We start from the raw sequence: 24,484 nt of genomic DNA on the forward strand, positions 1-24,484 counted from the left end.
CTTTGGATGCCATGCAAATGAAAACAATCATCTGGCCATGTCTGTCATGTTTACTGACTCATCAAGTCAGTGGAGAAACATTTATGGCCTGATAAATCTTGGTGCATTTGCAAAGTCAGAAGTCTCACAACACCAGGTTAAAGTCCAACAGGTTTATTTGGTAGCACAAGCCACAAGCTTTCAGAGCGCTTCTCCTTCATCAGGTGAGCGGGAGTTCTGTTCACAAACATGGCATATAAAGACACAAACTCATTTTACAAAATAATGGTTGGAATGTGAGTGTCTTTACAGGTAATCAAGCCTTAAAAGGTACAGACAATGTGAGTGGAGAGAGGGTTAAGCACAGGTTAAGGAGATGTGAATTATCTCCAGCCAGGACAGCTAGTGAGATTTTGCAAGCCCAGTCAAGTCATGGGGATTACAGATAGTGTGACATGAGCCCAAGATCCCGATTGAGGCCATCCCCATGTGCGCGGAACTTGGCTATCAGTTTCTGCTCAGTGATTCTGCGTTGTCATGTATCGTGAAGGCTGCTTTGGAGAACGCTTACCCGAAGATCAGAGGCTGAATGCCCGTGAATGCTGATGTGTTCCCCAACAGGAAGAGAGCACTCCTGCCTGGTGATTGTCGAGCGGTGTTCATTCATCTGTTGTCATAGCGTCTGCATGGTCTTCCATCCTTTCCTGCACATATCAGGTAGACAATGTTGGCCTAATTGCAAGACTTTCATTCATCAGTTGTAGTGTCAGCATGGTCTCCCCACTGTACTATACCTTGGGACATCCTTTCCTGCAGCGTATCAGGGAGACAACATTAGCCTAGTTGCAAGACTTTCATTCATCCATTGTTGTAGCATCTGCATGGTCTCCCCACTGTACCACACCTCCTTTCCTGCAGCGTCAATGAGCAACTAATGAGCTGATTCACTTGTCATCATGAGAAGCCAGATTTCTGCACATTTTCAGCAGCCAATGACAATCAACTTTGAGACTCCACATTAGACTGCTGCAGGAAAGGATGTCCCGAAGCATGGTACATTGGGGAGACCATGCAGACGCTACAACAACGGATGAATGAACGCTGCTGAACAATCACCAGGCAGAACTGTTCTCTTCCTGTTGGAGAACACTTCAGCAGTCACGTGCATTCGGTCTCTGATCTTCAGGTAAGGGTTCTCCAAAGTGGCCTTCATGGCACACGCCAATGCAGAATCGCTGAGCAGAAACTTTTAGCCAAGTTCCGCACACGAGGACGGCCTTAACCGAGATCTGTCACACCATCTGTAACCCCATGACTTGCCTGAGCTTTCAAAACCTCACTAACTGTCCTGGCTGGAGACAATACACATCTCTTTAACCTCTGCTTAACCCTCTCTCCACTTACATTGTTTGTACCTTTAAGACTTGATTACCAGTAAAGACTCACATTCCAACCATTATTTTGTAAATTGAGTTTGTGTCTTTATATACCCTGTTTGTGAACAGAATTCCCACTCATCTGATGAAGGAGCAGCGCTCTGAAAGCTTGTGGCTTGTGCTATCAAATAAACCTGTTGGACTTTAACCTGGTGTTGTGAGACTTCTTACTGGTATTTGCTGAGCCAACCTTGGACAGCAATTCCACCCTTCTGGTTACTGTTAAAGCATGCTCTTGATGGCTGTCATAACTTGATCTTTGTTTTTAAAGCCTTTGACTAAGGTGTTGACAGCAACCATCATAGCCTCCTCAATAACTTCTCCATTGGTGAACAGTTTCTTAAGTTGTGCCAGCAGGTGACTAATGTGAAAGGACATCTTTTTGCTAGCCTTGCCTTTAGCCACAGTTTTTGAAAAGACTGACTGTTGAGCTTGCAACATTCCTTTTAACTCCCCCAACTTTCTTTGTCTGAATAGTGCTGGTTAAAAGGAAATTTTCCATGTATTGTCTTGTGATGCCGTTCCAAATTACCTTTCACTAAAGGCTACACATTGTTGACAAATGGCCTTGCCTTTGACATTCGTAAAAAGAAATTCACTTTCCCATTCTTGGTGGAAATTGTAGTTTTGCCCTCTTGAAGGTCTCTGGCTCCTCGCTCATCATTTTGTCTTCACGCAGCTTAGTCTATGTTTTGATGCCTGTGATTTGGCAGTCAATGAGCTGATTTGCCAGAGTCCTGCACATTTTCAGCAGCCAATGACAATCAACTTTGAGACTCCACGTTAGACCTGTAGATTATTTGGAGACCATGGTCTTAGCAGATAGATGGTAACTATTAACACTTCCGCTGGTATAATAAGTTTCAATTGCTCTCTCTCTTTGTTATTTTTATGGATTTTTATGAGGATGTGACTATTGCGGTAGACAGAGGGGAACCGGTGGATGTGGTAGTTTTAGATTTCCAGAAGGCGTTCGATAAGGTGCCTCACAAAAGGTTGCTGCAGAAGGTTAGGGTACACGAAGTTGGGGGTAAAGTGTTAGTGTGGATTGAGGATTGGCTGTCTGACGGAAAGCAGAGAGTTGGAATAAATGGGTGCTTTTCTGGTTGGCAGTTGGTGACTAGTGGAGTGCCGCAGGGATCGGTGCTGGGGCCTCAACTGTTTACCATATACATAAACGATCTGGAGGAGAGGGCTGAGTGTAGGGTAACAAAATTTGCTGATGACATGAAGATGAGTGGAAAAGCAAATTGCATGGAGGACGCGGAAAGTCTGCAGAGAGATTTGGATAGGCTGAGTGAGTGAGTGAGCGAGGACCTGGCAGATGGAGTACAACGTTGGCAAATGTGAGGTTATCCACTTTAGAAGAAATAATAGTAGGATGGAATATTATTTAAGTGGTGAAAAGTTGCACCATGCTACTGGGGGTCCTTGTGCATGAATCGCAAAAACCCAGTCTGCAGGTGCAGCAGATGATCAAGAAGGCGAATGGAATGTTGGCCTTTATAGCGAGGGGGATAGAATATAAAAGCAGGGAGGTCTTGCTGCAACTGTACAGGGCTCTGGTGAGGCTGCAGCTGGAGTACTGTGTGCAGTTTTGGTCGCCGCACTTGCGAAAGGATATATTGACCTTGGAGGGAGTACAGAGAAGGTTCACCAGGTTGATACCGGAGATGAGGGGGTTAGCTTATGAGGAGAGATTGAGTAGACTGGGCCTGTACTCATTGGAGTTTAGAAGGCTGAGGGGGGGGTCTTATAGAGACTTACAAGATAATGAAGGGGCTAGGTAGGGTAGAGGTAGAGAGATTCTTTCCACTTAGAAACAAAACCAGAACTAGAGGGCACAGCCTCAAAATAAGGGTGGCGGGGGCAGTTTAGAACAGAGTTGAGGAGGAACTTCTTCTCTCAGAGGGTGTTGAATCTCTGGAATTCTCTGCCCATTGAAATGGTGGAAGCTATCTTGTTGAATATGTTTAAGTCACGGGTAGATAGATTTCTGATCGATAAGGGAATTAAGGGTTATGGGGAGCAGACGGGTAAGTGGAACTGATCCACTTCAGATCAGCCATGATCTTATTGAATGGCGGGGCAGGCTCGAAGGGCTAGGTGGCCTACTCCTGCTCCTATTTCTTATGTTCTTATAAGTCCAAGATGAGAAAACAGACCCTCTGCTGCTCCCTTGTTTCATTGATTGTTATGGGTGTACATCATGATAGGTGTGAGATTCCACAAGGATTGAGGATTGAGCTTTTTCCTGTTGGAACTTTCCAGAACTGTAGCCAAAATGTAAATCTTGTGACCTGTAGCAGCAATGTATTTGGTCCAGCAACGTCCATTTTTAAATAAGCAGAAGATAAGGTTTGATTTAAACAGTGTATAATCTCTTTTATATCTTAACGCCATGACACTTTTTTTGCTTTATATTACTTTGTTGATGCATTGGTACTACACAAAGGATGACAGGTGACTATGTAAATGAAAGAACCTGATGTGTGTGTTGGGAGTGAATGAGTTTGAAGGTAGTTTTTGAATTGAGCAGTGAGGTAGCTGGATCTGAAGCTACAGAGAGTACAGTTGAGAACATCAAAGCAACTTTAGGTCAATCCTATGGATCACCAAGCTGTCCTTTCATTTTAAAATTCAAAATTCCAATCAGTTGCTCATTACTTAGGGAAAAAAAAGGCTTGCATTTATATTGCATCTTTCATGTCCTTGGATGACTCAAAATACTTCACATGCAAAGGTGTATTTGAGGTGTAGTCATGTTGTAATGCAGGAAACAATGGGTGGGGATTTTTCAGCCCTTCCCGCTGGTGGGACCATCCAGTCCTACTGGAGGCAAACCCCAAAGTGGATTCCCTGTTGGAGGGATATGTGAGCCACACAAAATGCCATAGACATTGGCCAACGGCAGGATCTTCTACTCCCACCAATGGCAAGTCATTTCTGCAGCCAGAAAACATGCCACTAGTGAGCAGGGTGGAAAATCCCATTCATGGTAGCTAGTTTGCACAGGAAGAAGTCTCACAACACCAGGTTAAAATCGAACAGACTTAGTTGGTAGCAAAAGCCACTAGCTTTCGGAGCGCTGCCCCTTCGTCAGGTGAGTGGGAGTTCTATTCACAAACAGGGCATATAAAGACACAAACTCAATTTACAAAATAATGGTTGGAATGCGAGTCATTACAGGTAATCAAGTCCTAAAGATACAATGTGAGTGGAGAGAGCATTAAGCACAGGTTAAAGAGATGTATATTGTCTCCAGACAGGACAATTAATGAGATTTTGCAAGCCCTGGCAAGTCATGGTGGTTACAGATAGTGTGACATGAACCCAAGATCCCGGTTGAGGCCGTCCTCATGTGTGTGGAACTTGACTATCAGTCTCTGCTCAGTGATTCTGCACTGTGTGTTGTGAAGGCCGTCTTGGAGAACGCTTATCCAAAGATCAGACAGCTAATTTGCATGCAGCAATGTAATAATGACCAGATAATCTGTTTCAGGGCAACACAGTGCTTAGCACTGCTGCGTTACTCTAGGGAACTGGGTTCGATTCTGGCCTTGGGTGACTGTCCGTGGAGTTTGCATGTTCTCTCTGTGTCTGCATGGGTTTCCTCTGGGTGCTCAGGTTTCTTCCCACAGTCCACAGATATGCAGGTTAGGTGAATTAGACATGGTGGATGCATGGAGTTATAGGGGTACGGTTGGGGTGGGTGGAGTGGGGTGGGGACGGTGGTGAAAGCTGGGTATGATGCTCTTTCAGAGGGTTGGTGGACATGAGCTGGGCCAGATGGCATCCTTCTGCACTGTAGGGTTTCTATGGTTTCAGTGAATTTGGATAAAATATTAGTCAGGGAATTCCCCAAAGAAATCTTTTGGAATAGACAGGGCCTTGGTTTAATATCTCATCTGAAAAATGACAGGGCAGAGCTTCCTCAGTACTGCACCAGAATGAAAACTATACTTTGTGCTCTAGTCTCTGGAGTGGTCCTTGAAACCCAGAATCTTCTGAGTGTGTTATCATCTAAATCACAGTGGATACCTACCTTACTCATCACTTCTCATGTTATTTTTAACCTTAGTAGCATCCAGGCTTTGGTATTTTATCCTTTTATTTTGGTTTTGAATGCAAAAAAAAAACTCTTGTAAAGAATGTGTCAGTCAATATTTCACAGAGATATTGGATGAAATAAAGAACTAATGTCTGACTCTGTTTGTGTGTTCAGGGTGCGTTTTGGGGCCTCTTCACAGGGATCCTGGTCGGCTGCATTCGAATGGCTTTGGACTTTACTTATCCAGAGCCTCTGTGTGGTCAACCTGATAATCGGCCTGTGGTGACCAAGTACATTCATTACCTGCATTTTTCCATCATCCTTTCTGTCTTTACATTGATCGTTGTGGTGACCATCAGTCTCAGTACAAAACCTCCAGATCCAGACAGGGTAAGTGATTCAGTCACTTCAAGTAAACTATTTGAGCCCAGCTTTGAGACTTCAGTCTACTTACTTTAGAACAGTTTAGGTTTAGAGACCCGCTGCTAGAAATCGATTAAACAAAGGACTGGATTACTTATTGATAGATTATTCTAGTTTGACAGAACCAGGAAACATTAAATAAACTACACAAGAGTAGTTGAATATTGAGCAATTCCTCTTTTCTCAGAGAGTAGTGTGTATCTGGAAGAAGGATGAAATATATAGTCATGATGCTCTTGTCAACATGATGTGGAGATGCCAATGTTGGACTCATCTGGTGAGAAAGCAACGCTCCAAAAGCTTGTGATTCCAAATAAACCTGCTGGACTTTAACCTGGTGTTGAGAGACTACCTTGTCAACATGGTGTGTGGGTCACGCTTGATAGAAAGCTGGTCTTTTCCTGTCCGTCAATTTTCTATGTATTTGCTTCTGAAACTCAACTGAGCTGTGAGCGAGTTGGATAGAACCTTTGCGTTATTCGTACATTCATTTTGTTTAATTGTATACAGGTAGTAGGTATTAAATGGGGATTCCCTTAAGTGCTATAAATAGTCTAATACTTATGGCTGTTGAGTTAGAGATATAGACGAGACATGTAACTGTTGTAAAAATGTGCAAAGATTGGCTCCTGTTTTATTCTTCACCAACTAGCTTTTTGGAATAGAACACTTTGCTAAGTAAAAGTGAGAACAACTCAGGCTAGTAGATCAATGTCAATTAAAGTCCTATGGATTCCTATCTGCTTGCTCATTTTAAAATTGAAATTTCCTATCAGCTACTTGATACAACAGCAAAAGCACAATACTGCAGATATTGAAAATAGAAAAATAAATAGAATGCTGGAAATGCTCAGGAGGTCAGGCAGCATTTGTGTTGGCAGAAACAAGCGTTCACGTTTCATGTCAATGATTTTTTGTCAAAGCTGGCAAAAATGAAAGAGTGAGGTGATTTTAAGCAAATAGAGGCAGGGAAAGGAAGAATGGAGGAAGCAACAAAAAGAAAGGTCAGTGATAAGGTGGGAATCAAGAGTGATTAAATTTTAAAAATGACAGTGTGGGGCAAGGGAATGAGACAGTACAGAAACAAAATTGGTCTCTTGAGGGGCTGCAAATGGAAACAGCACCTTGCTGCATCTGGTCCCCAAATCTGTTAACCCAGGTGAGATCCCTTAATTTGTTACAATCCAGCTGGGATATCTCCAAATTGTTATGCCCAGGGTGAGGAGGGATGTACTGGCTCCTTTTCTTTATTCAACCTCTCTGCTAATCGCAATAAATACTTGGCTGCTCTCAGATCCATTTAAAGAAGTTTAAGGAGTGTATCATATGTTGTTGCTGCCAAAACCAAACAGTATGGGAGGGATATAGATCAAAGCTTGAGCTATTATGAACATTCTTTGAAACTTAATCAGCCAGATTTTGCAGTAGCAGCAGTTCAATGGATCACTTTTGACCAAACTATGAACTTATCTAATGCAATGATGGGAGCAAGAATTGCAGCTCCAAGGAGAAAGGATTCTCTCAAAGTATGGGCCTCAGCCTGACTCTTGTTCTGTACAAATGTTCTGTAGTATAGGTGGAAAGGACACATTATATTATGTAAGATCTATCAAAGTCAAGCCAATGCTGTTTTTAAAAAGTCAAAGAAACAGAAATGATAAATCAGATTAATTTGATCAGAATCAGTTTTCAACGTTATAAATTAATACATTTTTTAATGATCAGAATTTTTAAAAGTGAGTCTGTTAAACAATGCAAAAATTAATCTACGTTAAAACAATTTTAAAAAGTCAGACATGTCTGGTTAAATTGATTTGAACATTCAAAAAGTTGAATAAATAAATTTGAAGAGAATTGAATTTAAAGTTAAAGTTTATTTATTAGCCACAAGTAGGCTTACATTCACACTGCAATGAAGTTATTGTGAATTTATGTCTCACAACAGTTTTGAAAGTTCCTTCCTGGTGCCACTGTCCAAGCATTCACAAAATGAGAGGAATCCCTCAAAATATCAACATTTTTGACGAGAACGCTTTGTTGTTTGTGGGCAATCAGCCTAAATTCTTTTAGACCTAAACTTTTCTTGTGGGGCCCAAAGAGGCCCGTCTGGTCCTGACTAGCTTTCACTTGGTACAACATCAGAGCAGATTCATGGTTGAGGTATTAGTTAAAATTGCATTTGTGTCTCAATTACATCATTAGGATCTGATGTTTAAATGCCTGGTGTAGGAGGTTAAAATACGAAACAGTAAGCCTCTGGTCAGAGTGTACCTTTGGTAATTTTAATTGCCCATCCACAGGATTAGGCAGCATAGATCCAGAAAGAATGTTCTCCCCATGTCTATGTGAGTTTCCTCCAGGTGCTCCAGTTTCCTCCCACAGTCCAAAAGTTATGCTGGTTAGATGCATTGGTCATGCTAAATTCTCCCTAAGGTCTCCCTAACAGGTTTCAGAGTGTGACGTCTTAGGAGATTTTCACATTATCTGCATTGTAATGTTAATGTAAACCTACTTGTGACTAATAAATAAACATTAACTTTCAAATCAGTTTTTGCTGCAGTGAATCAACCCAGGGTTGATCACCTGGGTTCAAGTTACCTCATTAGATTTTGCTCTGATTTTAGAAATGCCTTCACATCTCAGTCCAGATTTACCACATCTGAAAATAAGCCTTTTGTAATTTTGCTGCAGAATATCCTTCCTGGCTCTGAAACAGGGAACATGGCTGCAAGGTGATAAATCAGGATAAACAATTCACTTAGCTGGAAATAGGAAGAAAACGTAACTCAGAATTATTCACCCAAAGTGCATTCTCAGTTGCTCATCAATTTTATCTAGATAAAGTAGAATCAAACGAAGAGGATTCCATAAGGATTTATTTGGGATTTCTAGCCAACACTGTTTAACCAAGCAAAATCAGCATGCCGGTATATTGTGTTATAATTGTTCTTCTTCAATCTTAGGTAAGCCGCTTGACCTGGTTCACTCGATTTGAAAGAAATAATTCTGCAGCAGGACTGTCTGAAGAAGGTAAGCTACATGGTAGGGAACTATTAACATGAACAATCATTTTTCAGTGGTTAGGAGTCCTCCACACACAGAAATCTTCCACTCTGGTATCCAAGTCTGGTAGTTGGCAGTGATTCCCGTTGGATGACAGGACAGCTTGAACACATGCGATCTTCTACAGTTCAGTTTATTAAGTACGCATCCTTGAGGAGCATGGCAAATTTCATGGTTGGACTGGCAGGAAGTTGCCCACCCTGCTGTTACCGCATGTGGTCAAAGGTCCTGGTGCCATATTTAAATAGCGCATGGACAGCCATTCACTTCGCACAGGCCTGGAGCCTTTGATTATTCCTCCGGAGTTACTTCTCCACTACAGAAGCTGTCAGATGTGAACAACCACATCTCAGGACATCCGAAGGTATCTTTGGCATTGCTTATCACTCATTTCTAGATAAGAACACCAGTTGTTATACACTCCTGGTTGGGCCAATGCTTGCCGTTCCAGTGAACCTGTTCACCAGCACCTTGACCTTCAACTGCCTTTTACTGCTCAGGCCTTTGCTCCTCCTGGCCCTGTGCCAATCTATAATGGACCCTTCTTCTCATCTGGATCAAAACTATTACCAAGGCAGGGTTGCCTGCAGCCTGCATCTCAGTGGACGTGTGAATGAAGTGATAAATTTAGTTAGCATTTCCTATACAAGTTTCTCTCCAACTCAAAGCCACCAGGTCAGTGCTAAGCTCTTTGCTTGTTTGCCATCTTGACATGGTATTTCTACTCCAATCCCTCCAAACAAAGGACATTGTGAAGGACCAGTGATGGATGTTTTTCAGCTTTATACATTGCCATTTGACCAGGGTGATAAGAGCCACATGCAAGATCCTCCCTCTAGCACACTGTGGCACTTGCCTCTATTATTCTAGTGATATCTTTCCCATAGCAACATAGAAAGACTGACCACATAAGCCTTTGTCAGTTATGACCTTTCACCATGGAGGGTGAAGGTTTGGAGTCCACCAGATGTACCCCTTTGAGGCATCCATCTCCCTCCCTCCCTGCATCTGGCTGTAGCAAATTTCAAATACATAGAAAATAGAAATAGGAGTAGGCAATTCAGCTCTTCAAGCTTCCTCCATCATCATTATGATCATGGCTGATCATCAAATTCAATATCCTGATCCCACTTTTCTCTCACATCCCTTGATCCTATTAGCCCCCAAGAGCTATATCTAATTCCTTCCTGAAATCACACAATGTTTTGACTCAAGTACATTGTGTGATAGTGAATTCCATCTTTGAGTGAAGAAATTTTTCTCACCTCAGTCCTAAAAGGTATCCTTAGATGTACCGCTTATCCTCAAACTATGATCCCAAGTTCTGGACTCCCTCACCATCAGGAACATTCTTTCTGGATCTATCCTGTCTAATCCTGTTAGAACTTTATAAGATCCCCTCTCACTCTTCTAAACTCCAATGAATATAATCCTAACCGATTTAGACCCTCCTCATGTGACAGACCTGTCATCCTGGGAATCAGCCTGGTAAATGTTCACTGAACTCCCTCTTTTGCAAGAACATCCTTCCTCAGATAAGGGCACTAAAACTGCACATGTTACTCCAGATATGGCCTCACCAACATGCTGTACAATTGCAAGAAAATATCCATATTCCTATGTTGAAATCCTCTTGATCTGAAGGCCAATATACCACTTGCCTTCTTTACTGCCTGCAGTACCTGCATGCTTACTTTCAGCGACTGAAGCAGAATAATACCAAGATTTCATTGAGTATTCACCTCTCTCATTTTACACCCATCCACATAATAATCTGCCTTCTAATATTTTTTGGTTAACCTCACATTTAATGATATTATACTGCATCTGTCATGCAGATGCTCACTTACTCAGCCTGTCCAAATCACGCTGAAGCAACTCTGCACCCTTCTCACAGCTCACCATCCCACCCAACTTTGTATCATCCGTAAATCTGATGCTAAAACATTTAGTTCCCTCATCAAATTAACATTTAGGGCCCGATTTTAGTTTTCATTCTAAGTGCTGAATCTGGATGCAATTCAGATCTGACTTGGAAATCTGCTTTCAGGCGCCCCCATTAGCATTTAGCCTGAAAAATATTTTGCAGGTCTGAATTGAGCTGACAGTGGGGCTTATCGCACCTGAAACACTGCAGCTCCGATTGGAGCTTTGAACTTCGCATATGCAGTGAAAAAAAAAATTGACAATTGCACTGCTATCACGTTGCTCCCTGGCCGCATAAAGCAGATAAAGCAGCCCGGGAGCAAAAAGCGGGAGCCATGGCCCCCACAGACATCGTCCACCTCCATAATATAATTGTCCCCTGTATCCACCCACAACCCAGTACCCAGAGCGATCGTAACCCTCTGCTCCCCCTACCCCACTACCAATCACCCATAAAGTGGCAGCGAACCTCCCTACCCCTCCCAACCCTACCAGAGATCCTTCAGGCCTCTCCCTCTCCCCCCATCAGATAATGATCTGGCCTCTCTCCTCCCTCTCCCCACCAGAGATACATCTGATCCACCTAATCCTGCCCCCCCCCAACCAGAAAATGATTGGGCCTCCCTTCTCCCAACCCCACTTCCCCCACCGCAGAATGATCTGACTGGCCTTACTCCCCCACACTGATCTGAGTTAGAGAGCCGTTGGAAGCTCTGAACTTACCTCTTCAGAAGCTGGAGTGCTTGAAACAGACCTTTGCCAAGCAGGTTTGTTTCACACCCAATCTGAGCGTGAATCAGATCGCGGCCATTTTCAGGCCTTGGTAAAATGGGCATCTGCGTGGATGTGGGTGCGGATCGCGTTAATGGCCTCACGCCCAACTTTACTGCATTCTCTATATCAAGTCATGATAGTGTGATAGTTGGAGTCCTAGTACAAATCCCTGCAGTAGCCCAGTAATCAGTCACTGCCTGCCAATCTGAAAAACACCCATTTGTTCCAACTTTTTGGTTCCCGTCAAGCAGATTTCTGTCCATTTCAAGACACTATCTGTAATCCAATGTGATTTAACTTCATAATAACCTGCCATGGGAGAACTTGTCAAAAGTCCTTGTCAAAGGATAAACTGCATCCGCCTGTTCTCCCTGGTCAACTCTACTGGTTACATCTTCAAATTTGACAAACATGATTTCCCTTTTTAAATCTATGCTGATTTTATTTGATCTTACTACTGTTTTCCAAATGTCGTGTTTTGAAATCCTTGATAATTGACTCTAGCAACTTCCCTACTACTTATGTTACACTCACTGGTTTATAATTTCCTGCTTTCTCTCTACTTCCCTTTTTGAATAGTGGACTTAAATTAACAAACCTCCAATTTGTAACAACCATTCCAGAATCCAAAAAGGTCTGCAAAATGACCAACAATGAATCTACTATTTCTAGGGCCACTTCCCTAAGTACTCTGAGATGAGGATTATCAGGCCCTGGAGATTTATCCATCTTCAATCACATTAATTTCCCCAAAACCATTTCTCTACTAATACAGATTTCTACTAAATCCCCACCAAAACATGTGTTTCTCAGAATTTCTGGTACATTATTCATGTCTTCCTTTGTGAAGACAGAAGCAAAGTATGAATTTAGTTCCTCAGCTATTCCTTTGTTCACTGTGATGAATTCCCCCATGTCTACTGTAAGGGGCCTACATTAATTTTTGTCAATCTTTTTCTTTCATATAAAAAAGTTTTACAGTCAAATAATTCTATAACATTATGGTCACTCATCCCCAAGGGTTCACTCACAACTAGATTGTCAACTAATCCTTTCTCATTGCATAATACTGAGTCCAAGATGGTATATTCCCTTGTTGGTTCCTCAACATATTGGTCCAGAAAGCCATCCCATATACAGAAATTCCTGTTCTATTGTACTGTACTAATTTGACTCATACAATCTACGTGGAGATTAAAGTAATACATAATCACAGCTGTTCCTTTATCACAGGCATCTCTGATTTCCTGTTTAATGCTGTCCCCAACCTTACCACTACAGTTTGATGGTCTATCTACCACTCCCACAAAAGTTTTTTGCCCTTGGTGTTTCTTAACACGACACATACAAATTCCATATCTTCTATGCTAATACCTTGCCTTAATATTGTATCAATACCTTCTTTAGCAACAATGTAACTCCACCACCTTTCCCTATCTGTCTGTCCTTCTTAAACACTGAATAGTTCTCAGATGTTTAGCTCCCATCCTTGGTCACCTTGGAGCCATGTCTCCGTAATCCCAACTTTATCATATGCCTTTACATCTATCTGTGCTATTAATTAATCCATTTTTGAATACTCGAGTTCAGGTGCAAACTTTTGAGGCTAGTTGCTTTTAATGTTCTTTGTACCATTCCTACTATTTTCCTACCAAGAGGAGATTCACCTTGCTCTGCCTGGTGGTTAGTCATGCCTATCCTACCTGTGGAATCTAAGCCTATGGTATGCCCACCTCTCTATGCATTCTATCCATAATACTGTCCACCTAGTGGATACTCCACAGTATCCCCAGATGATGCTCCAGCTCCGAAACATGGTCTTCTAGGAGCTGCAGCTAGAGACACTTCCTACAAACGTGCTGCACCTGGTAACTTGAAATGTTCCTGGTCTCCACATGAAACAAGAAGAGCAGAGCATGGTTTCAGCTCTCCTATCATGTCTTACCCCTTTAAGTTAAATGAATTATTTTAATATCAAACAATATCAACTAGGGCCCTTCTTCTCCACTCTTTGTTAATATAGAATATATTTCTTATAAACAATGAATCACAAAATGATATCTTGACAATATAACCAATAGCGGTAGTAAGTACCTACCCAACTATACTCATCCAAATAGCCATTCAGATTTTCTTAGGAGATGTAAACTTGCATTCCGCTCCTTCTCACAGTCTTTTAACCATCTGATTCCATTCTTAGATTGACTTTTTCTTTACTCCTTTATCCTAACTTTGTTCCCCAACCGTTATCTTATTTACTTATTTAAGTTTCAACTATTTAAAGATGGTCCTTACTGTCAGTAACTCACCAACCAATCAGCTTACTGTTTTCCTGTGACATCACCCTTGGATTTTTTCAAACTGTGTACACTGGTGATTGTTTCTCGCAGATCTGGTGCTCTCTGCTGGTAAGTGAGAGCCCTGAGCCTCACACTCCCTTTATCCTCCACTGCCAAAAGAGTGTTTCTTGAAGGTGAGTGCTCTCCACTCCCCAAATGGCACAGAATGAAAAGCTGCTCCAGACCTTGCAGGGACCTTGATGTTATGAGACCCGTGAGTAGGCTTCAGCATAGGGAGCATAGGACTGTGCAGGTTGACATCAGTTGCCTCAATTATCAGTGTCCCTTTAGTCAGCCACTTGTGCTGACCTTGAACTCCATACACTATAAAAGACCCTCCTTCTGCTTCAAAGCTGTGTGGTCAAGATCATTGAAAAATGGTGGCTGCCACCTTCTACACTCAGTCCACAGCTGTCTAGAAACAGTAAATAGCAGCAGGAGTAGACCATTCAGCCCATTGAGCCTGCTCCACCATTCAACATGACCATGCAAATTATTTATCTCAATGCCATGCTCCAGTGCTCTCACCATACCCCTTGACACCTTTAGAGTCTAGAAATCTATCTAATTCCTTCTTAAATATATTCAATGATTTGGTCTTCACAGCTTTCTGTGATAGAGAATGCAACAGGTTCACTATCCTCTGATTTTTAAAAAAAATCATTTTACAGGATGTGGGTGTCCCTTGTTAGGGACCAGTTCAGAAACTCCAAGATATGTTATGAAATTAGTCCAAACCCCAACTTTTCCTGATTTTGGCATTAGTGCGATCATAAGTTGTTTCACTCCAGATGTGATACTATTGACCACTGGGAAGCTTTTATTAAAACAAACTTTATTTAAGAATAGTTAAAATACAACAAAGAATTAGCATAATTTTTACCAATTAAAATACTTAAACATGACAAGGTATAATTCTTAACTGCTAGCTATTTCTGTTAGTACCAATTCAAACAGTATCTGCATAGATGTAAACCCCTCTTCAGAATCATTAGCAAGAAACACAGGCTTACATTACTTTCCTGTCCTCCAACCTTTTAAGTCCTCTGGACAGAGATACAGAAAGATACTCATCTTCTGACTGTTAGATAGAAACCTCCAGAGGAAAACATGTCCTCACACAGTTAATTGTCAGTGAGAGAGTGAGGGAGAAAACATCCCTTGCTACTGCTCTTTTTAAATTCAAACTGAAACTGCCTGCTTTTTTTCTCTCTCTGTAAGCCTAGCTTCACTCATGATTTTTTTCGAATCAAACACTACTCTAACACAATAAAACTGCATTAGCTCAGATTAACACAAACACTCCAATAATTAGGAGCAATTAACCTTCTGCATGCTCAGCATCTGAGCTGCCAGTTGCAGACAACTCAGTATTGTTAAACAGAGTTGAAGTATAAACACAGCCTTCACCTGGAACATGATATAAAATACATTTCTTAAAGGCATAGGATCATCACACTCTGCCCAGGCAGCATTTATTGACCATCCCAAGTTGCCATCAGAAGGTGGTAGTGCCATCTTGAACCACTGCAGTTCCTGAGGTGCGAGTTCACTCACAATGCTATTAGGGAGGAATTCCAGTATTTTGACCCAGCGACAGTAAACAAACAGCAATATATTTCCAAGTCAGGTTGGTTACTGACTTGGAGGAAAAACTCCAGATAGTTGTTCCCAGACATCTGCTGCCCTTATATGTTGAGATTCGGTTGTGGGTTTGGAAGGTGCGAGTTCCTGTGGTGCAACTTGTAGATGGTACACACAGTCGCCACTGTTCATTGGTTGTGGAGGGATTGAATATTTGTGGGCTGCTTTGTCCTGGATGGTGTCAAGCTTCTAAAATGTTGGAGCTGCCCTCATCCAGGCAAGGTTAGAATATTCCGTTACACTCCTGACTTGTGCCTTGTAGATGGTGGACAGGCTTTGTGGGGTCAGGTGAGATGCTTGTTGCAGGATTCCTAGCCTTTGACCTGCTCTGGTAGCCACGTTATTTATTTGGTTAGTCCAATTCAGTTTCTGGTCAATGGTAGCCCCCAGGATGTTGACAGTGAGGAATTTAGCAATGGTAATAACATTAAATGTCAAGGGGTGATGGTTAGATCTTCTCATGTGGGAGATGGTCATTGCTGGCACTTGCCTGGCATAAATGTTAGCTGCCACTTGTCAGCCCAAGCCTGGATTGTCCAGGTCTTGATGAATTTGGATACGTGCTGCTTCAATATGTGGGTCATCATGAATGGTGATGAACATTGTGCAATCACCTGCGAATATCCCCACTGAATAAATTTCTCTTCATCTCAAAACTAAATAGCCATCCCGTATCCTGATACTGTGATGCCTTGTTGTAGACCCTCCAGCCACAACATCCCTGCATCCAGTCTGTCCAGCCCTGTCAGAGTTTTATAGGGGCGATTCTCCCAAAAACGTTCTAAGTACTGAATTCGCAGGAAAAATGGTAGAAATCATGATTGTTTTTTCAGTGCGAGTTCAGACTTGAATCTCCCACACTCTGTGCAATTCAGAGGTCACAATCGCTATTATTGTTAAAAGCTTGGGGGCGGAGCCTATTCATGCCAAAGTCTGACAGTTCCTGGCCTCTGCACATGCGCAGTGGCCCCATACTGTCAGCCTGCAGTTTGCTGGCCACCTCAATCGCTGGCCAGCCCAGGAGTCCCACAGTGCTGTACCTTTACCCCCCATGACCATTTGCTGGCCAGCCCGACGCCCCACCACCCAATCCCAATAGAACCCCCTTCCCACCCCGACAGACCACCCCCACCCCAGCAGGCTACCCGGCAGACCTCCCCCGCAGGCCGCCCTGATCACTGGCCTCCCTCCAGTCTTGAATGATCTTGTCTGCAGAATGGCAGCAATACCCCCCACTCCCACTGATCATTTCACATTTATCCATAATAAACTGTATCTGCCATATATTTGCTCATTCACCCAACCAACCCCCCACTTCTTCCTTTGGCATCACTCTCTTTCCCACTGCCCCCATTTTCCCTGGACACTCTCTACCCTGTGCACCCGCCTCCCCAGTTCCCCAGGACACTCCTTCCCCACCTCCCAACTAGACCCCACTCCCAACCCCTCACTTCCCCCGGACACTACTCTCCCTTTTCCCCCAACCCTCATTTCCCTTGGACACTTTTTCTCCGCCCCCTAAATGGACACTCTTCCCCTCTTCCCTCCACTTCTCCCAAATGCTCTTTTTCCACCCCATTTCCCCCAGATACTCTTTATCCACCCCAGTTCCTCCAAGGTGCTCTTTATCCACCCCACTTCCTCCAGAAGCTCTTCCCTCAGATCCTCTTCATCCACCCCTGCTCCCAGACCTTTTTTCCCCCCCATTGTCCCCCCAGACCTTCTTCCCTCTCCTATTTTCTGTTCCTTATCCCCCAACTTCCCCCAGACACAAACTCCCACACAACTCCACCCCCCAACTTCTGATTCTTTTTCCAATACTTCACTCCAACAACTTCCCCCTTGACACTCTTCTCCCTGTCACTCCACTCTCTCCTTCTCTGTGTATGGTACGCTTTGTCTGTATAGTGTGCAAGAAACAATATTTTCACTGTATACAAATACATGTGACAATATTAAGTCAAATCATCCTGCTTAGGTTGCCTCTCCTGCTCAGCCTTGGCACAGCATTAGCTAAAGGCACTCGATGTTGACTTCCATTTTAAAATTTGTATCCCATGCTTACAAATTCCTCCCATGACCTCGTCCTTCCCAATCTCTGCAACATCTTGTATCCATGGAAGGCTTTGAGATTTCTGTGCTCCTCCAATTCTGACATTTTGCACAGTTCCAATTTTTATTCAGCTGCTTTGTCCCTAATCCCTTTCCTAAATCTCACTGCCTCTTTACTTCTGTCTCTTCCTTAAGGTGGTCCTTACATCCTGTTTCCATGCTTTTGGTCATCTAATCATCTTTGTAGCTCAGTGTCAAATTTGGTTGATGCTGAAGCACTTTGGAATGTTTTGCTATGTTAAATGTGGTCTATAAAAGAAAGTTGTTGCAGTTTAGTTCTGTCCATTTGTACTGTTGTTTATTTTTTAAATCAAAACTGTACTTAATATGCAAGTATCAAAGATAGGGCTGACGAAATATGTTTGGATCATATTTGTAGTTAAGACAACATCAGGAAATTAAATTATTGCCAAGAAGCAAATTCGTTCAATTTCAATTCGTCCTCACACTATTACCAGTATCTCTTCTAAATCAATTTTCCATTAATGCTATACATATAGGTAGATTACATCTGCACACAATTTCCATCCACAAAGTTTCCATTTTTGTCACACTTTTGTATCACCGTTTTCTAGGATATATTTATAGATGTATCATACTTCTAATGACAAGAGCTTTCTTAAACTCTCTAATTATTCTCAAGTTTTGCATCACTTGGTTTCAAGGATATTTTTATAATTTTAAAAGTTTATTTTATGAGCCAGTATTTATTGCCCATTCCTAGCTGCCCTCCATTTCAGAGGGCATTTGCGAGGCAATCACATCTGGAGTCGTGTAGACTAGAGCTAGTAAGGTGGCAAATTTTCTTCCCTAAAGGTCATTAGTGAACTAGATGGGTTTTTATGATTGACAGTGATTTCATGGTCCTTGTTAGAGTTTTAATTCCAGATTTGTATTGAATTCAATTCAATTGAATTCAAATGTCACCATCTGCTGAGGCAGGCTTTGAACCTACGTCTCCAGATCTTGCTCTGGATCTCTGGATTGGTAGTCCAGTGGCAATACCATTGCACTACCTCCTTCCTAGTTTATACCAGCCAATCAATTATTGTCTCTTAAGCATAAAGTAAGAAGTGGTGCTGGCTTTGGCTATTTTGTCCCTCAAGTTTTCATCATTTATTAAGATTATGGAGGATCTGATGTTTTTAATTCAGTTTTCTGTTTGTTTCTCAATAATCCATGATTCCCCAACCAAAATGTGGCCTGTCTCCACCTTGAATATATTGAATGACCCATAGCTCTCTGGAATAGAGAATTCCTATATTTTCCACCCTCTTGAGGCAAGAAATTCCTCCTCATCCCCATTACGAATGAGCTATCCTTTATTTTGAAAATCTGTCCACTAGTTCTAGATTTCCCTATGAGGGAAAACATTCTCTGCTAAACCTTGATCAGCCCCCACAGAATCAATATGATCACTCCCCATTCTTTTAAACTGCAAAGGAGATAGGCCCAAGCAGCTCAGCTTCCCGCATAAAGTAATCCCTTTAGTTCAAGAATCAAATCAAAGAACCTTTTCTGAACTGCCTTCAATGAAAGTACATCCCTCCTTATGTGAAGAAAGAAAACTCATATGCAGTATTCTTTGTATTTTCATCAATACCTTGTACAGTTGTAGTAGGACTTCCCTTTCTATATTCCATTTCTCTTACAATGTAAGCCAGCATTTACCTTGTTAATACTTGCTATGCTGCATGCTAACATTTTGGGACCCTTCTCGTATATAAAACACAGAGGTTCACAAGAATGATCCCTGGAATAAAAAGCTTGATGAGGAGTGTCTGAGGACTCTGGGTCTGTACTCAATGCAGTATAGAAGGATGAGGGAGGGATCTCATTGAAACATACAGAATAATGAAAGGCTCTGATCGACTGGATTTGGGGAAGATGTTTCCATTAGTAAGAGAGATTTGGACCTGAGGGCACAGTCTTGGAGTAAAGTTCATTTAGAACTGAAGTGAGAAGAAATCTCTTCAGTCAGAGGGTGGTGTATCAATGGAATTCATTGCCATAGAAGGCTGTGGAGGTCAGGTAATTGAGTGCATTTAAGAACAAGATGGATAACAACATAAGGGAATGAAGGGTTAGAGGGAAAAAGCAGGAGAATGGAGGTTGAGAAACTTATCAGCCATAATTAAGTCTGCTTTGTCATTCAATGAGCTGAATAACCTAATTCTGCTCCTATATTTTGTGTTCTTATGGAGAAAATCCAGACCCCTCTGTACCATAGCACTCCATAGTCTCTCTCCATTTAAATAATATTATACTTTCTATTCTTCCTACCTAAGTGAATGCGCTCATGTTTTCCCACATCACATTCCATCTGCTGAATTTTTGCACACTTGCTTAATCTATCTATTCCCCATTGCAGACATTTTTTGGGCTGGATTTCCCCTTGTGGGCAAGAAATAGAGATTGGGGTTGTTTCTGGGTCCCGAACCTGAAGGGGGACTAGTCAATAATTGGGATTTTCAAGGACTTTGCCTGAAGCTAGGTTTGCCATCCAATTAATGATGGTGGGTGAAATCCTGAAGCAGAAGGGCCAAATCAGAGGCCTTTGAATTTGATGGAGCATCTGCAATGGAAGGTAAGTAAAAGAAAAAGCACTTCAAGTTGGAAGTGCCCCATGTTCAACTTTTTAAGGATCTCAGAACTATGTTGATTTGGCTTCATTTTTGTGATTTTCTAAATGCCCTGATATTATTTTCTTTACAATAGATTACAGCATTTTAACAATGATAAATGCAAGTTTAATTAACCTTTAGTTTCATGCTTTCTGATTTCTTCCTTTCCCCAGTAGGGATATAACATTGAGGTTTTCCAGTCTGCTGGAACCTTTCAGGATTGGCGGAATTTTAGAAGATTGCAGCCAAAGCATCTACTAACTCTGCAGTCATATTTTTTCATAACCTTGGATGCAAGCCTTCAGATTCTAATCTTGGTATTATTGTATACTTTTTTTCCAATTAATTTACCTTCCATACTTGGAATTCAAGTGGAATCTTCCTTTCTCAATGGAACATATCTTTGTTGAGAATTATGAAGAATCTCCTTAAGTGCCCACTATGCTTATCCTCCTGTCTTACATTTTTAACTCAATTCACCAGTCATCTCTGACTTCACACCTATGTGATTGCCTTTGTTAAAGTTTAAGACTGGTTTTTACGCTCAAACTGAATGTGAGATTCATCATTTTATCACCAGTCTTCCTTTGGGATCATTAATCCTGTTTTATTGTACATTGCAAAGATCTAACATATCCTGCAACATGTTCCCTGGTTGACCCCACAGTATGTTATTTTAAGAAGCATTCTGAAATACACCTCCAATCTAAAAGGTGAAGGGGGAAAAGTCTGTGCGGAACCGGAAGAAATGGCAGAGGTGCTTAATGAATACTTTACCTCGGTATTCACGGTGGAAAGTGATCTGGGAAGTTGTACTACAGGTTTGCGACAGACTGAAAAGATTGAGTATGCGGACATTAAGAAAGAGGATGTGTTGGAACCTTTAAATTCTATCAAGATAGATAAGTCGCTGGGACCGGATGGGGTGTACCCCAGGTTACTGTGGGAGGTGAGGGAAAAGATCGCAGAGCCTCTGGTGATGATCTTTGTGTCGTCGATGGAGATGGGAGAGGTTCTGGAGGATTGCGGACGTGGTTCCTATTTTCAAGAAAGAGAACAGGAATAGCCCGGGAAATTCCGACCAGTGAGTCTGACCTCAGTGGTTGGTAAGTTGATGGAGAGGATTCTGAGGGACAAGATTTATGAACATTTAGAGAAGTTTAGTCTGATCAGAAATAGTCAGCACGGCTTTGTCAAGGGCAGGTCGTGCCTTACGAGCCTGGTTGAGTTCTTTGAAAATGTGACTAAACACATTGACGAAGGAAGAGTGGTGGATGTGGTTTACATGGGCTTCAGCAAGGCATTCGATAAGATCCCCCATGCAAGACTTCTTGAGAAAGTGAGAGGGCATGGGATCCAAGGGGCTGTTGCCTTGTGGATCCAGAACTGGCTTGCCTGCAGAAGGCAGAGAGTGGTTGTGGATGGGTCTTTTCTGCATGGAGGTCGGTCACCAGTGGAGTGCCCCAGGGATCTGTTCTGGGACCCTTGCTGTTTCTCATTTTCATAAATGACCTGGATGAGAAAGTGGAGGGATGGGTTGGTAAGTTTGCCAACGACACGAAGGTTGGTGGTGTTGTGGATTGTCTGGAGGGATGTCAGAAGTTGCAGTGAGTCATAGATAGGATGCAAGACTGGGCGGAGAAGTGGCAGTTGGACTTCAACGTGGATAAATGTGTCCATTTTGGCAGGTCCAATGGGATGTAGGAGTACTATGTCAAGGGTAGGACTCTTAGCAGTGTAGTGGAGCAGAAGGACCTTGGGGTCTGGGTCCATAGGACTCTTAAATCGGCCTCGCAGGTGGAGGATGTGGTCAAGAAGGTGTATAGTGTACTAGCCTTCATTAATTGAGGGATTGAGTTTAGGAGTCGGGAGGTAATGCTGCAACTTTATAAGACCCTTGTCAGACCCCACTTGGAGTACTGTGCGTAGTTCTGGTCGGCTCACTACAAGAAGGATGTGGAAGCTATTGAGATGGTGCAGAGAAGCTTTACAAGGATGTTGCCTGGATTGGGTGGCATGCCTTATGAGGATAGGTTGAGGGAGCTAGGTCTTTTCTCCCTGGAAAGACGAAGATTGAGAGGCGACCTGATAGCGGTTTATAAGACGTTGAGAGGTATAGATAGGGTGGATTCTCTGAGGCTATTTCCCAGGGCTGAAATGGTCACTATGAGAGGACACAGGTTTAAGGTGCTGGGGAGCAGGTATAGAGGAGATGTCAGGGGTAAGTTTTTCACTCAGAGGGTGGTGAGCGAGTGGAATCGGCTGTTGTCAGTGGTGGTAGAGGCAAACTCGTTGGGGTTTTTTAAGAGACTTCTGGATGAGTACATGGGATTTAATGGGATTGAGAGTTATAGATATGTCTGGTAGGTAGGGATATGATCGGCACAACTTGTGGGCCGAAGGGCCTGTTTGTGCTGTAGTGTTCTATGTTCTATATGAGTGAAGTCAAGCGCTGGCCCCAAGGAAGAGAAAGCAGCATTTACTGCTGTCAAAGTTATGGAAGATGTGAAATTTACCTGAAGCTTGCCATTTATATACAATCATAAAACTGAAGGTCCTAACTTCTCACTGATGGGCAACTTAAATTGGAGGGTGACTTTAATTCTTATGTGGCTTTTAATAGTATGTATGAGATACTAATGAATTCAAATGGGGTATCCAACATTGTCAGGAAACTCGACCCATCTTTAACCTGCCTCAAAAGTAAGGGGAACAAAATTAAACCACGTTTATCTTGCTGTTGGGAAACAGAATGTTTCCCTCCTGTCAAATTAACTCCCCCCACCCTTTATGATCACTTCTGCTGGTAGGACAAGAAAATTTTGTCCAAAATACATTGGGGTATATCAATAACTCACCCCTGAACATAAATGTGACAAGACCTTGATTTGCAGTAAGTGTAACAATGAGCCAACCTGTGGCACAAGTTAACGTTAAGGCTAAAGTCACCTTCTATTTCTAGCATAACGCTATACCAATAGTTTTGGTGGATCATGGGCTGTTAGCTTGCAGATGCAGGAAAGGAAGCCATATGTGTTATTTTGAAGATCATAAAAGGATTCTGTCTGTTAGAGATGCACAGTCTCTACATTATAGGAAGAGTTGAGGAGGGCAGAGTAAGTTCACATCATCACATTAGGTTGATTTGGAATTCTACCGTAATGTACTTTTTTCCCCATCAGCTGGACCCAAAATAGATTCTACAGTGCAAAAACCCGAAGGAGATGAGCTGCACCGAGAGGAAATCAGCAACACAAACAACGTCACCCTCTCAACAGGTAGGCAATCCAGCATGATAATTGCTTTGGTGCATAAGGCAACATAATTAAAACTGATATAGTTCTGCAATCAATTATATTCTGTCTCAGGTCAACCTGAAGATGGTGAGGTTCCTTTAGAGGAAGTCAGTAATATGAGCAATGCCAGTCTCTCAGTGGGTAAGCAGTTCTCCATGATATATGTAATTGTGAGAATCCTGTACTTGAAACTGCATGCATGTCTTCAGTTCAAAATCAGGGGAAATAATTCTCATGGCAAAAAAAAATCAGAATGGAAGCCATTGGTTCTTCAGTGCAATTTCATGCCCAAATTTTCTGCTTTCATGTTCAAAACTGCACTAAGCACATATTAGATCATTGCATTTCTCTCTCTTACAGTTCAATCAGTAAAGAAAAGATCGAAGCCAATGTCCTTTTTATTGTGGTTCTGTGGGATGGATCAAAAAGACAGAGAGATTGCTCTAACAAGCAAAGTTTTGGACAACACTCACTTGCTCAGGGAAGAGAGTCATATGCGCAATTTTGTTAATGCTAATTTAATCATCTGTTTGAGTGCTTCAGTCTTCCTCTACGCTTACTTTTTCTAAAAGAATAACACATATAATATCATTTATAATAAAGTGAAAATCATACAAATCCAGAAAGAATTTAGATGATTTTTTACTATCAGTTTGAATCAAAGGTGATACTATCTGTCTCAGAAGAGCTTGGTACAAGGAATTCTTTTGGAATGCAGAGATTAGTTTAGAACATAGAACATAACAGCGCACTACAGGCCCTTCTGCCCTTGATGTTGCGCCGACCTGTGAAACCAATCGAAAGCCCATCTAACCTA

At 42.1% G+C, this 24,484-nt stretch overlaps 1 protein-coding gene across 1 annotated transcript in view; it reads left to right on the top strand.

Moving 5' to 3' along the window:
• The window catches only part of LOC145354905 (sodium/myo-inositol cotransporter 2-like), a 63,628-nt gene extending 39,353 nt beyond the window's left edge, over window positions 1-24,275 (top strand). The window contains exons 13-17 of the mRNA XM_080206522.1: window positions 5,641-5,856; window positions 8,853-8,919; window positions 23,554-23,649; window positions 23,740-23,808; window positions 24,028-24,275. Coding sequence (XP_080062648.1) covers window positions 5,641-5,856; window positions 8,853-8,919; window positions 23,554-23,649; window positions 23,740-23,808; window positions 24,028-24,236 — 657 coding nt within the window. The 3' untranslated portion in view covers window positions 24,237-24,275. The remainder of the gene's footprint in view (window positions 1-5,640; window positions 5,857-8,852; window positions 8,920-23,553; window positions 23,650-23,739; window positions 23,809-24,027) is intronic.
• The last annotated feature ends 209 nt before the right edge of the window (window positions 24,276-24,484 follow it).

The sequence above is a fragment of the Carcharhinus amblyrhynchos genome, chromosome 18, assembly GCF_965287045.1.
Source record: "Carcharhinus amblyrhynchos chromosome 18, sCarAmb.v2.hapA, whole genome shotgun sequence".
Lineage (NCBI taxonomy): Eukaryota > Metazoa > Chordata > Chondrichthyes > Carcharhiniformes > Carcharhinidae > Carcharhinus > Carcharhinus amblyrhynchos.